We start from the raw sequence: 13,063 nt of genomic DNA on the forward strand, positions 1-13,063 counted from the left end.
TTTTACAATAGGCAGACAGAGCGTCTTTAATGACCTGACGACACTGTTTCCAATCAATTGTAGATGGAGGACGGTATTTCGGTCCTTTCTTTAGCATATCTATTTAAAGATACAAAACAGAAAAAGTCCAAAAAATGTACCAAGGTGTGAGTATGAAGATAATTCAAGCTGAGTTCAACAGTTCAATGACTTGAAGAAGCAAAGATGCCTTCACTGCAGTTTTAAAGACAATAATCAAAGGCAACTTGAGTGATATCGCGGGTCCCGTGTCGAACTGGAACTTATCAATTATTGGTAATTTTAATAATTTGGAAAACAAAAGGTCCTGGAATGGAGTATTTTTGAATCAACAGCATTGTCCTATATTAGTTATAAATAAAGTTGAATTCTTTGATTCGCTGTTTTACGTCATGCCCGCTAACAAATTGAAAACTGTACCTATGCGCCTTATTTTTAGTCCAGATTTTTAGTATTCGTATTGTTATCTTAGAAAGTCTTACTTATTAAAATGCTACAATAGGTAACAATTTGACAATTTAGTAGTGTCAACCCTGTTATAATCATGATTATGACCCGTGTATATTGCATATTAATCCTGAATACACCGTTTGTTGGTGCGCCTGTCAGATGCGGAACGTACAGATAAGGTAATAGGTAACAGGTGAATATACTATTGGTATCGGTATCGGACTCGACCCGGAACTTTTTAATTATTGGCAATATTAATTACGTGGAAAACAAAAGGGCCTGAAGTGGTGTAATTTTTAATCTACACCTTTGTACTATATTAGTTATATATAAAGTTGAATTCTTTGATTCGTCGTTTTTACGTGATGACGGCTGACAAATTGGACCTCGTAATTTTAGTATTATAGATTAGATACAGTGACCCAGTTCTATAATACTGACAATCTTGACGTTTCTAACTACATATTTTTCGTTTGGGCTTGTATTATATTTTCCTTCGGGTTTATATGATCCGTTCATCCTATTTCGACACTTTAAAATTCAAAGAGTCCGCACTAAATTGAGGTAAATGATATGGTCTTCCAAATACCGTTTCGATCCCTAGCTAACATCACTGAAAAGTACTGCAAGTACCACGGAAGGTATATATTTACAAAAAGGGCAACATGAACGGAATAAATAAACAGCTATATAAAGAGCTGAATATTTTATACAAAAAAGCAAATACAAGTACCATACAAGAATGCTGGAATGATTTTAAAGATATATTGTCACTCACTGGCTATAATATCAAATATCCCAACTAAAATACTGTCAACCAGATGCAGTGTACCTTGGATCAATCGAGAGATCAAAACAATGATCAGAAAAAAACAAAGGTTTTACATCAAGGCAAAACGTAACAATAATGAAAAACACTGGGAAAAATTTAATTTCCTGAGAAAAACAGTAAAAAGTAAATTAGAAGAAGCACATCAAAACTACATATCACAACTATTGAAAGTAGACGAAGAGGGTGAGAGAAAAAACCTTATGTTGGAAAAAAGTTTTGGCAATAAAATGATGTTAAATCAAATAAAAGTTACCTCTGAGGAGTAACATCACTTATTTCAAATGGAAAAATAATGGAAGACAGCAAAGGGAAAGCAGAAGCACTTAACCTTCAATTTGTATCTGTTTTTACTGATGAAATACATCAAGTCAACCAAAATTAAATGGCAACCCAACGCCTGATATAGACCCATCGATAGAAGGAGTAAGAAAGCTACTTAGTAATGACAATCAGAAAAAAGTCCTAAAGGTAGGTGCTACAAGTATCTCACCATATACACAACAATATTATTCAAGAAAACATATAATGAAGGGGCTGTCCCAAACTATTGGCCATGGATTACAGCTATCATCACAGCACTTTTTAAAAAGGGAGACAAAGCTTGCCAGTAAATTATAGACCTGTTTCATTGACGTCAGTAACATGCAAACTCATGGAACACATCATTTTCAAACACATTATGCGACATCTTGAAAAATATGAAATATTAGTCGATTACTAACATGGCTTCACACAGAAAAGATCATGCGAATCTCAATTAGTAACAACAATTGAAGATATCGCAAAACATCTAGATAAAAAAGAGCAAGTGGATATGCTTATATTAGATTTCAGCAAAGCATTTGATGTAGTGCCTCACATACGGCTTCTGCGGAAACTAGAGCACTAAGGAATAAATGGCAAAATAATAGATTGGATAAAGGCCTGGCTCACACAACGACAGCAGTGTGTAGCAGTTGAAGGCGAAACATCTACAAATGCCTTTGTAAAATCAGGAGTACAGTACCCCAAGATACAGTTTTAGGTCTATTTATGTTTCTTTTGTACATCAATGATATTGGGGATGACATCAAGTCAAAGTTGCGTCTCTTTGCAGATAATAGCCTAGTATACCTAGCAATAGACTGCAAAGATGGCTGTAACCAACTAAAGAAATATCTGGAAAAATTGATTGACAGGGTATCTAATTATTCTAAATGGCAGATGAAATTTAATGCCTCAAAATGTTATGTTCTAAGAATAACCAACAGGAAAAAACCTATACGGCATCTTTATCTTATCTTCACGGAGCGAATAATCCTTGCACGGATAAGTCAGTTTTATTTTAGGTCTGTCGTCCTAGACGAGATTCGCCACGTTATTTTGTAATTCAATATGTCAGCGCCCATCAGTTTGACACTTGACAAATGAAGAATATTTGTTTTTTTCTAGTGCCAGTGAAGTATATTTAAAACGTCAACATGAAGACCGTTCTGATGGTTGCTGAGAAACCGTCTCTAGCCCAGTCGATTGCTAAGCTTTTATCCAATGGGCAGATGAACAGTAGAAAAGGCTCAAATGGAGCGTGTTCTGTCCACGAATACAGAGGGGTTTTTCCTCCAACGGGAGAAAATGTGTTCTTCAAAATGACGTCTGTTTGTGGTCATGTATATGGTCTTGATTTTGTTGGAAAGTACAATAGCTGGGATAAGGTTGACCCGGTAAATTATTCAGGTTTCAGATGCATTATAAATAAGCTTTATTTAGAGTCGGCAAGGTATAAACATAGACACTCTAATGAGCGGTCTCACTAATTAGGGACAAGAAGCGACAACAAGAATTATTTTAGCGACATGAAGTGACAAGAAACTATTTAGAGACAAGAAAACTTATTTTTTTTAATTAAAATTGATTATTGCAATAAATATTAAAAGAATATGCAAAAGAAAAGAAAATTAGCGACAAGAAAGTTAAAATTGATAGAAAAAAATGAAACATTATTTACATAATATTTTATCATCTATTATGTATAACAGCCAGTATTACGTTTAATTATTGTATTATGAGATTACTTTTCCTTGTGTTTTAGAACATATTATTCATCTTATAATTTGTTTTTTAAAACCCTTTTCGTGCAATATATATTAAGCTCACAAAATGAATTATTTGTGCATCATTGATTATCATTGTCCTGAAAATATTGACACAAATTGTGAAATACAAAGAACTGAAATCAAACAAGAGGAAAAGAAAATTGAAATGTGAATGTTTTCATCTTTTTATTTGTTTATTGCCTCATTCATTGTCATTAAACGATATTTATCATGTTTATGCATACTGATTGAAGATGAAAGGAAATTGATGACAATCTTGAGTTTTCAACAGGTGTTCACTATTTACCATTCGTTTATTCATACTTTGACTTTGATGAAAACAGATACATACATTATCTTATACATATTCTTCATATTTAAAAATAAAAAAAAAGAAGCTCAATCTCTTTCTTCTTCACAAATGTTTAATTTCTTCATCTACCAATAGTATATACTAATATAAACATCACAATCTCTTTTTTCCTCACAAATGTTTCATTTCTTCTATCTATATAATAAAACATTTTAATTAGACATATATATCTGCTCGTATATTTAAAAAAAAACATTAAATACAAATTTCTTTATATCTAATAAAAAAAAATGTTTTCTTGTCGCTAAATAGTCTTCTTGTCGCTTATTGTCGCTAAAATAATTCTTGTTGTCGCTTCTTGGCGCTTGTTGTCACTTATTAGTGAGACCCTTAATGAGCTTTAAACCAACTTTCATGATTTAGCCTTAGGCTTAGCTAACAGGGTTGTAGAAATCCTATGCCCTACTCGCCCAACTCATACATTTTAGCACTCAGACAAATATTATTTTTTTCTGGGTTGCTTCAAATTATGTGGACAAGTAAAAAATTACACCTGTCATTGTGTACATATCCATTGATTATTGGGACGATAAATGGCTGACCCGTGTTAAGAGAGAGCCATATCTCTTGCACGTTAAAGACACCCTTGTAGATTTCGAAAAAGAGTAGGCTAATGCCGCTACAAGGCAGTACTCGCACCCGCAAAGTGGAAAGGGATTAATATAAGTTGTAAAAACTTGTTTCCCAATCCACTATAAACAAATATGTTTAAAATTTTAAAAATTATTGTTCTATGTGCATTGATTGTTATATGAGTTATTCATTTAAATGTGTGAAGGCCTTGTGTGAGATTAACAATTGCATGAATTGTATGTTAAATGAGTTACCTTCGTAAAAAAAAGAATTTATTATTAATATTATTATTATGCTTGACAAAGTTACAAATCAAACAATAATAAAGAGTTATTGCCAAAACTTGTACATGTTATAACAAAGTTTAATTTTATATCGCAGTGATCATGGTGATATGCAGGTAAAAGACCATAGCCCCACCGGATGCAATTAAGACGGGACACAATATTAAACAATTTCAAATGTTTGCCTTCTGAAATCATATTTATTTATGATTATCAGATAATAAAAACTCTATTAAAATTCTCTTATTTTCATGATTAAATAATTCATGTGCTCTTTGTAATGTTGATAAATGTTGATGACAATGTTAAAAAGAGAAATGGAAATACCATAATGTTTCCAATTTTGGTTCTGTTGTTAGGGATTTTAGTTGTGACGTTATTCAAGTTTGTCGTCATATTCAATGTAAACAAAGAAACGCTGAGTGTCATCAGGTAATGGTTTTTTTTTATAACAAACAATTTTTAAAAATGAATTAGTATTAAGTTCCTTTCTTAGACTGATAAATTTACAATTTATTCAAAGTCTCAGGCAAACAAGACCAGAAATTAAACAGAAGTAGATTTCTGCACAGATCCCGAAATTCAAAAATGCGACCAAAAAATATTTTGAATGATTTTAAGTTCATTATAGTACGCTGAAAAATTCAGGAAATTTTCATGTTTTTTTTTTGTCAAGTCTGCAACTTTTGTTGCAGAAAGCTCGACATAGGGATAGTAATCTGGCGGCAGCTACAGCAGCAGCGGCGTTAGCTAACTTCTTAAAAGCTTTATATTTTAGAAGGTGGAAGACCTGGATGCTTCATACTTTGTATATAGATGCCTCATGTTACAAAGTTTCCGTCAGTCACAGGTCCAATGTCCTTGACCTCATTTTCATGGTTCAGTGACCACTTGAAAAAAAAGTTCAGATTTTTTGTAATGTTGTATATTCTCTTATAAGTAATAGGATAATTATATTTGGTGTGTGCATACTTTGCAAGGTCCTCATGCCCGTCAGACAGTTTTCACTTGACCTCGACCTCATTTCATGGATCAGTGAACAAGGTTAAGTTTTGATGGTCAAGTCCATATCTCAGATACTATAAGCAATAGGGCTAGTATATTCGGTGTATGGAAGGACTGTAAGGTGTACATGTCCAACTGGCAGGTGTCATCTGACCGTGACCTCATTTTCATGATTCAGTGATTATAGTTCAGTTTTTGTGTTTTGGTCTGTTTTTCTCATACTTTATGCAATAGGTCTACTATATTTGTTGTATGGAATGGTTGTAAGGTGTACATGTCTAGCGGGCAGATGTCATCTGACCTTGACCTCATTTTCATTGTTCAATGGTTAAAGTTAAGTTTTTGAGTTTTGGTCTCTTTATCTAATACTATAAGCCATAGATCAACTATATTTGGTGTAAAGAAATCTTTTATGATCTCTATGTCAGTGGTGCAGGTTTTATTTGACCTTGACCTCATTTTTACGGCTCATTGATCAGTGTTAAGTTTTTGTGTTTTGGTCTATTTTTCTTAAACTATAAGTAATAGGTCAACTATAATTGTTGTATGGAAGCATTGTTAGCTGTACATGTCTGCCTGGCATATTTCATCTGACCTTGACCTCATTTTCATGGTTCATTGGTCTTTGTTTAGCTATCTTGATTAATGTTAAGTTTATGTGGCAGTTGTAATAAAGCTTGATACTTAGGACTATCAACATGATATCAATGCTTAGTAAAGAAGGCGAGACTTTTCAGTGTGTGCACTCTTGATTTTATATTATTGAATTTTTTACTGTAATAGGGGACTTCATCCCTATAATATATAGAAAGAAAAAACATCTACTGATTCTGTTCACATGCATGATCACAGGAGTTTGAAATCAATAACAGGGTAAAAATATACCAAACTTGACTATCACAGTATAGCTTCTCTCAAACTTTATTGAAAAGTCCAGAGAACTCCTAAAATAATGTTGACCTATATAAAAATTCATAGATGAATGATAGGTCCACCACCGAAATGGAGAAACTTGAATTTAGTGCTCCTTTAAAGGAGAAACTTGCATAAAAACAAAAACAATTCCAAAATCTTTCCTTTTCACATGACAGACATTTCATCTGCAACCATTGCTGAAGTAATTGAAGTAAAATATAAAATTATGCGAATATAAATATTTGTGATATGTTGCAACACATAAAAGATCTTAAATCATATTATCATATTGTGACGGTTGTTTCTAGTTAACTTAATGACTTACTGTAAACGTGAATATGAATCTTATTCCCATAATTTTTCAACGCGAAATTCGGCAAAATAATCATTCCCAAACATTAGATGGTTTTACATTATCAGGAAATGAACTTTTAAATATGTTAAATGTTTAATGTATATTTCAGAGTGAGTTGTTTACTGGACCAACACACAAAAAAGAAGCAACAGAAAAGTTAAGAATGCCGACTTTTCTATCAAAAGAGGTAAGGATATCAGTGTAGAAATGTAACTTGTAACCAGTAAGGCAATCAGTGTAGAAATGTAACTTGTAACCAGTAAGGCAATCAAATTGAATGTAGAAATAAATTACATTCAATCTTTTATCCTCCTTCCCTTTGACTATATAACCAAGTTCAACCACTCTGATATTTTACTATTGTGTATTGATTATTTTACATTGGATACCAATTTTCATGGCTACGTGGTTACCTGGAAATTTTTTCTATTGTAATTTATGAAGAATTTGGCGATACAACAAAATCAAATATCAATCCAAAAAAATTGGTACCCACAAAAATAAATGAATTAAGAAATAATTCATGGAAGCCATAGATTGTTGGAAATTTACACATGGCCCGGGCTGTGATATTCAAATTTTATCCTGAGCGCAAGTGATTGTATCATTTCTATCTAAAAGAAGTAAAGCAATCATTGTATAAATAAATTACATTGTATCATTTTATCTAAAGATGTAGGTAAAGATGACACCATAAGGATTAAAATTCTTTACATGGCAGAGGCGTAGATTTTCTAGTGTTACGGTTAGATTGTGACAAGGAAGAACTTTATTTCTTTACAGGGCAGAGGTGTAGATTTCCTAGTGTTACGGTTAGATTGTGACAAGGAAGAACTTTATTTCTTTACAGGGCAGAGGTGTAGATTTCCTAGTGTTATGGTTAGATTGTGACAAGGAAGAACTTTATTTCTTTACAGGGCAGAGGTGTAGATTTCCTAGTGTTAGGGTTAGATTGTGACAAGGAAGAACTTTATTTCTTTACAGGGCAGAGGTGTAGATTTCCTAGTGTTATGGTTAGATTGTGACAAGGAAGAACTTTATTTCTTTACAGGGCAGAGGCGTAGATTTCCTAGTGTTATGGTTAGATTGTGACAAGGAAGGAGAAAACATTTGTTTTGAAGTTATGGAATGTGTAGAGCAAAGTATGAACCGGGGAATTGGACAGGTCAGTATCTAATTCTACAAAATATGAACCAGGGAATTGGACAGGTCAGTATCTAATTCTACAAAATATGAACCAGGGAATTGGACAGGTAAGTATCTTATTCTACAAAATATGAACCAGGGAATTGGACTGGTCAGTATCTAATTCTACAAAGTATGAACCGAGGAATTGGACAGGTCAGTATCTAATTCTACAAAGTATGAACCAGGGAATTGGACTAGTCAGTATCTAATTCTACAAAGTATGAATCGGGGAATTGGACAGATCAGTATCTAATTCTACAAAGTATGAACTGGGGAATGGGACTGGTCAGTATCTTATTCTACAAAGTATGAACCGGGGAATTGGACTGGTCAGTATCTAATTCTACAAAGTATGAACTGAGGTTGGACTGGTCAGTATCTAATTCTACAAAGTATGAACCGGGGAATTGGACAGATCAGTATCTAATTCTACTAAGTATGAACAGGGGAATTGGACTGGTCAGTATCTAATTCTACAAAATATGAACCAGGGAATTGGACTGGTCAGTATCTAATTCTACAAAGTATGAACTGGGGAATGGGACTGGTCAGTATCTAATTCTACAAAGTATGAACTGGGGAATTGGACTGGTCAGTATCTAATTCTACAAAGTATGAACCGGGGAATTGGACAGATCAGTATCTAATTCTACTAAGTATGAACAGGGGAATTGGACTGGTCAGTATCTAATTCTACAAAATATGAACCAGGGAATTGGACTGGTCAGTATCTAATTCTACAAAGTATGAACCGGGGAATTGGACAGGTCAGTATCTAATTCTACAAAATATGAACCAGGGAATTGGACTGGTCAGTATCTAATTCTACAAAGTATGAACCAGGGAATTGGACAGGTCAGTTTCTAATTCTACAAAGTATGAACCAGGGAATTGGACTGGTCAGTATCTAATTCTACAAAGTATGAACCGGGGAATTGGACAGATCAGTATCTAATTCTACAAAATATGAACCGGGGAATGGGACTGGTCAGTATCTAATTCTACAAAGTATGAACCGGGGAATTGGACAGATCAGTATCTAATTCTACTAAGTATGAACCGGGGAATTGGACTGGTCAGTATCTAATTCTACAAAGTATGAACCGGGGAATTGGACAGATCAGTATCCAATTCTACTAAGTATGAACTGGGAAATTGGACTGGTCAGTATCTAATTCTACAAAGTTTGAACCGGGGAATTGGACAGGTCAGTATCTTATTCTACAAAATATGAACTTGGGAATTGGACAGATCAGTATCTAATTCTACTAAGTATGAACTGGGAAATTGGACTGGTCAGTATCTAATTCTACAAAGTTTGAACCGGGGAATTGGACAGGTCAGTATCTTATTCTACAAAATATGAACTTGGGAATTGGACTGGTCAGTATCTAATTCTACTAAGTATGAACCGGGGAATTGGACAGATCAGTATCTAATTCTACAAAGTATGAACCAGGGAATTGGACTGGTCAGTATCTAATTCTACTAAGTATGAACCGGGGAATTGGACAGGTCAGTATCTAATTCTACAAAGTATGAACCGGGGAATTGGACAGATCAGTATCTAATTCTACTAAGTATGAACCGGGGAATTGGACTGGTCAGTATCTAATTCTACAAAGTATGAACCGGGGAATTGGACAGGTCAGTATCTAATTCTACAAAGTATGAACTGGGAAATTGGACTGGTCAGTATCTAATTCTACAAAGTATGAACTGGGAAATTGGACAGATCAGTATCTAATTCTACAAAGTATGAACCGGGGAATTGGACTGGTCAGTATCTAATTCTACTAAGTATGAACTGGGGAATTGGACTGGTCAGTATCTAATTCTACAAAGTATGAACCGGGGAATTGGACAGGTCAGTATCTAATTCTACAAAGTATGAACTGGGAAATTGGACTGGTCAGTATCTAATTCTACAAAGTTTGAACCGGGGAATTGGACAGATCAGTATCTAATTCTACAAAGTATGAACCAGGGAATTGGACTGGTCAGTATCTAATTCTACTAAGTATGAACCGGGGAATTGGACAGGTCAGTATCTAATTCTACAAAGTATGAACCGGGGAATTGGACAGATCAGTATCTAATTCTACTAAGTATGAACCGGGGAATTGGACTGGTCAGTATCTAATTCTACAAAGTATGAACCGGGGAATTGAACAGGTCAGTATCTAATTCTACAAAGTATGAACTGGGAAATTGGACTGGTCAGTATCTAATTCTACAAAGTATGAACTGGGAAATTGGACAGATCAGTATCTAATTCTACAAAGTATGAACCGGGGAATTGGACTGGTCAGTATCTAATTCTACAAAGTATGAACCGGGGAATTGGACAGGTCAGTATCTAATTCTACAAAGTATGAACTGGGAAATTGGACTGGTCAGTATCTAATTCTACAAAGTATGAACTGGGAAATTGGACAGGTCAGTATCTAATTCTACAAAGTATGAACTGGGAAATTGGACTGGTCAGTATCTAATTCTACAAAGTATGAACTGGGAAATTGGACAGGTCAGTATCTAATTCTACAAAGTATGAACTGGGAAATTGGACTGGTCAGTATCTAATTCTACCAAGTATGAACCGGGGAATCGGACAGGTCAGTATCTAATTCTTCAAAGTATGAACCTGGGTATTGGACTGGTCAGTATCTAATTCTACAAAGTATGAACCTGGGAATTGGACAGGTCAGTATCTAATTTTACAAAGTATGAACCAGGGAATTGGACTGGTCAGTATCTAATTCTACAAAGTATGAATTGGGGAATTGGACTGGTCAGTATCTAATTCTACAAAGTATGAACCAGGGAATTGGACAGGTCAGTATCTAATTCTACAAAGTATGAACCGGGGAATTGGACAGATCAGTATCTAATTCTACTAAGTATGAACCGGGGAATTGGACTGGTCAGTATCTAATTCTACAAAGTATGAACCGGGGAATTGAACAGGTCAGTATCTAATTCTACAAAGTATGAACTGGGAAATTGGACTGGTCAGTATCTAATTCTACAAAGTATGAACTGGGAAATTGGACAGATCAGTATCTAATTCTACAAAGTATGAACCGGGGAATTGGACTGGTCAGTATCTAATTCTACAAAGTATGAACCGGGGAATTGGACAGGTCAGTATCTAATTCTACAAAGTATGAACTGGGAAATTGGACTGGTCAGTATCTAATTCTACAAAGTATGAACTGGGAAATTGGACAGGTCAGTATCTAATTCTACAAAGTATGAACTGGGAAATTGGACTGGTCAGTATCTAATTCTACAAAGTATGAACTGGGAAATTGGACAGGTCAGTATCTAATTCTACAAAGTATGAACTGGGAAATTGGACTGGTCAGTATCTAATTCTACCAAGTATGAACCGGGGAATCGGACAGGTCAGTATCTAATTCTTCAAAGTATGAACCTGGGTATTGGACTGGTCAGTATCTAATTCTACAAAGTATGAACCGGGGAATTGGACAGGTCAGTATCTAATTTTACAAAGTATGAACCAGGGAATTGGACTGGTCAGTATCTAATTCTACAAAGTATGAATTGGGGAATTGGACTGGTCAGTATCTAATTCTACAAAGTATGAACCAGGGAATTGGACAGGTCAGTATCTAATTCTACAAAGTATGAACTGGGGAATGGGACTAATTCTACAAAGTATGAACTTGGGAATTGGACAGGTCAGTATCTAATTCTAGGAAGTATGAACCAGGGAATTGGAAAGGTCAGTATCTAATTCTAAGACATGCAGTTCTAACTTTGTATCTTTTCTTATGAATTTCTAGGTTATTGTTTTGCCTTCAAGTAGTACTTACATAAAACAATGACCATGATGAAATAAATTGAGACTTTGTAATGCAGTATAGATATCTGGGTGATTGTTTATTTAATGTACTTATTGTATATATATGTTAATAGTTTAGTTACTTTTGCAGTTGTAACTATCAAACAGCAGTGTATTGTAGGAAACTTAATTATTGGCAACTTTCCAATAATATATTGATGTTTGCAATATTGACATTGGAAAGAACAAGGCATCAACTATTTATGAATCAGCTGAAAATGCATATAGCACGAAATGAAAAACTTTTTTCCCTTGTTGAATAGTATTCTCATGATTCTGCAGTTAGTTGTTTTAAATTTACATAGTGGAATTGTATCCTTAGTTTAAAATATCAAGATATCTCCAATGTCTGTTTTCTTTTAAGAAGTATAGTATACTAGAACTTTTAATGAATTATTTTAAAATTTTTAAACCAATCTGTTTATTTTCAGACAGTTTACAGGGCAAAGTTCAGTGCTATTACAGACAAAGATATAAAAGGTGCCATGAATCGACTTGGTGAACCAAATAAAAATGAAGCTTTATCAGTTGATGCCAGACAGGAACTAGATTTGAGAATTGGTTGTGCCTTTACCAGATATCAAACTAAATTCTTTCAGGTAAAGTACAAACAATGTTCCAATATGATGTGCATGATGTAGTCAATAGTTATATTTTGTGTGAGGATATTGTATTGTTCTCCCATCTGTTTAATCCATAATGAGATTTAAAGAGTAGACATCTCATGAAAGTATCCGTAATAACACATGCAGGTTATTTTCTGTAATAACCCTATAGAGTTATATCCCTGACTGTCTGTTTAATCCATAATGAGATTTAAAGAGTAGACATCTCATGAAAGTATCTGTAATAACACATGCAGGTTATTTTCTGTAATAACCCTATAGAGTTATATCGCTGACTGTACTGTCCATAATCCATAATGAGATTTAAAGAGTAGACAACTCATGAAAGTATCTGTAATAACACATGCAGGTTATTTTCTGTAATAACCCTATAGAGTTATATCCCTGACTGTCTGTTTAATCCATAATGAGATTTAAAGAGTAGACATCTCATGAAAGTATCTGTAATAACACATTCAGGTTATTTTCTGTAATAACCCTATAGAGTTATATCCCTGACTGTCT

The 13,063-nt window shown here is 34.2% G+C and overlaps 1 protein-coding gene across 2 annotated transcripts in view; it reads left to right on the top strand.

Annotated features, from left to right (window-relative positions):
• The first annotated feature begins 2,633 nt into the window (after positions 1-2,633).
• LOC134684254 (DNA topoisomerase 3-beta-1-like) overlaps positions 2,634-13,063 on the top strand; it is a 45,206-nt gene continuing 34,776 nt past the window's right edge. The window contains exons 1-4 of one of the 2 annotated variants that reach the window (XM_063543515.1): positions 2,634-3,000; positions 6,987-7,064; positions 7,929-8,042; positions 12,365-12,532. In XM_063543515.1, coding sequence (XP_063399585.1) covers positions 2,761-3,000; positions 6,987-7,064; positions 7,929-8,042; positions 12,365-12,532 — 600 coding nt within the window. In that variant the 5' untranslated portion in view covers positions 2,634-2,760. Of the gene's footprint in view, positions 3,001-6,986; positions 7,065-7,928; positions 8,043-11,539; positions 11,561-12,364; positions 12,533-13,063 lie in introns of those variants that run through there. The other variant, XM_063543516.1, reaches the window with a different exon arrangement.

The sequence above is a fragment of the Mytilus trossulus genome, chromosome 9 (assembly GCF_036588685.1).
Source record: "Mytilus trossulus isolate FHL-02 chromosome 9, PNRI_Mtr1.1.1.hap1, whole genome shotgun sequence".
Lineage (NCBI taxonomy): Eukaryota > Metazoa > Mollusca > Bivalvia > Mytilida > Mytilidae > Mytilus > Mytilus trossulus.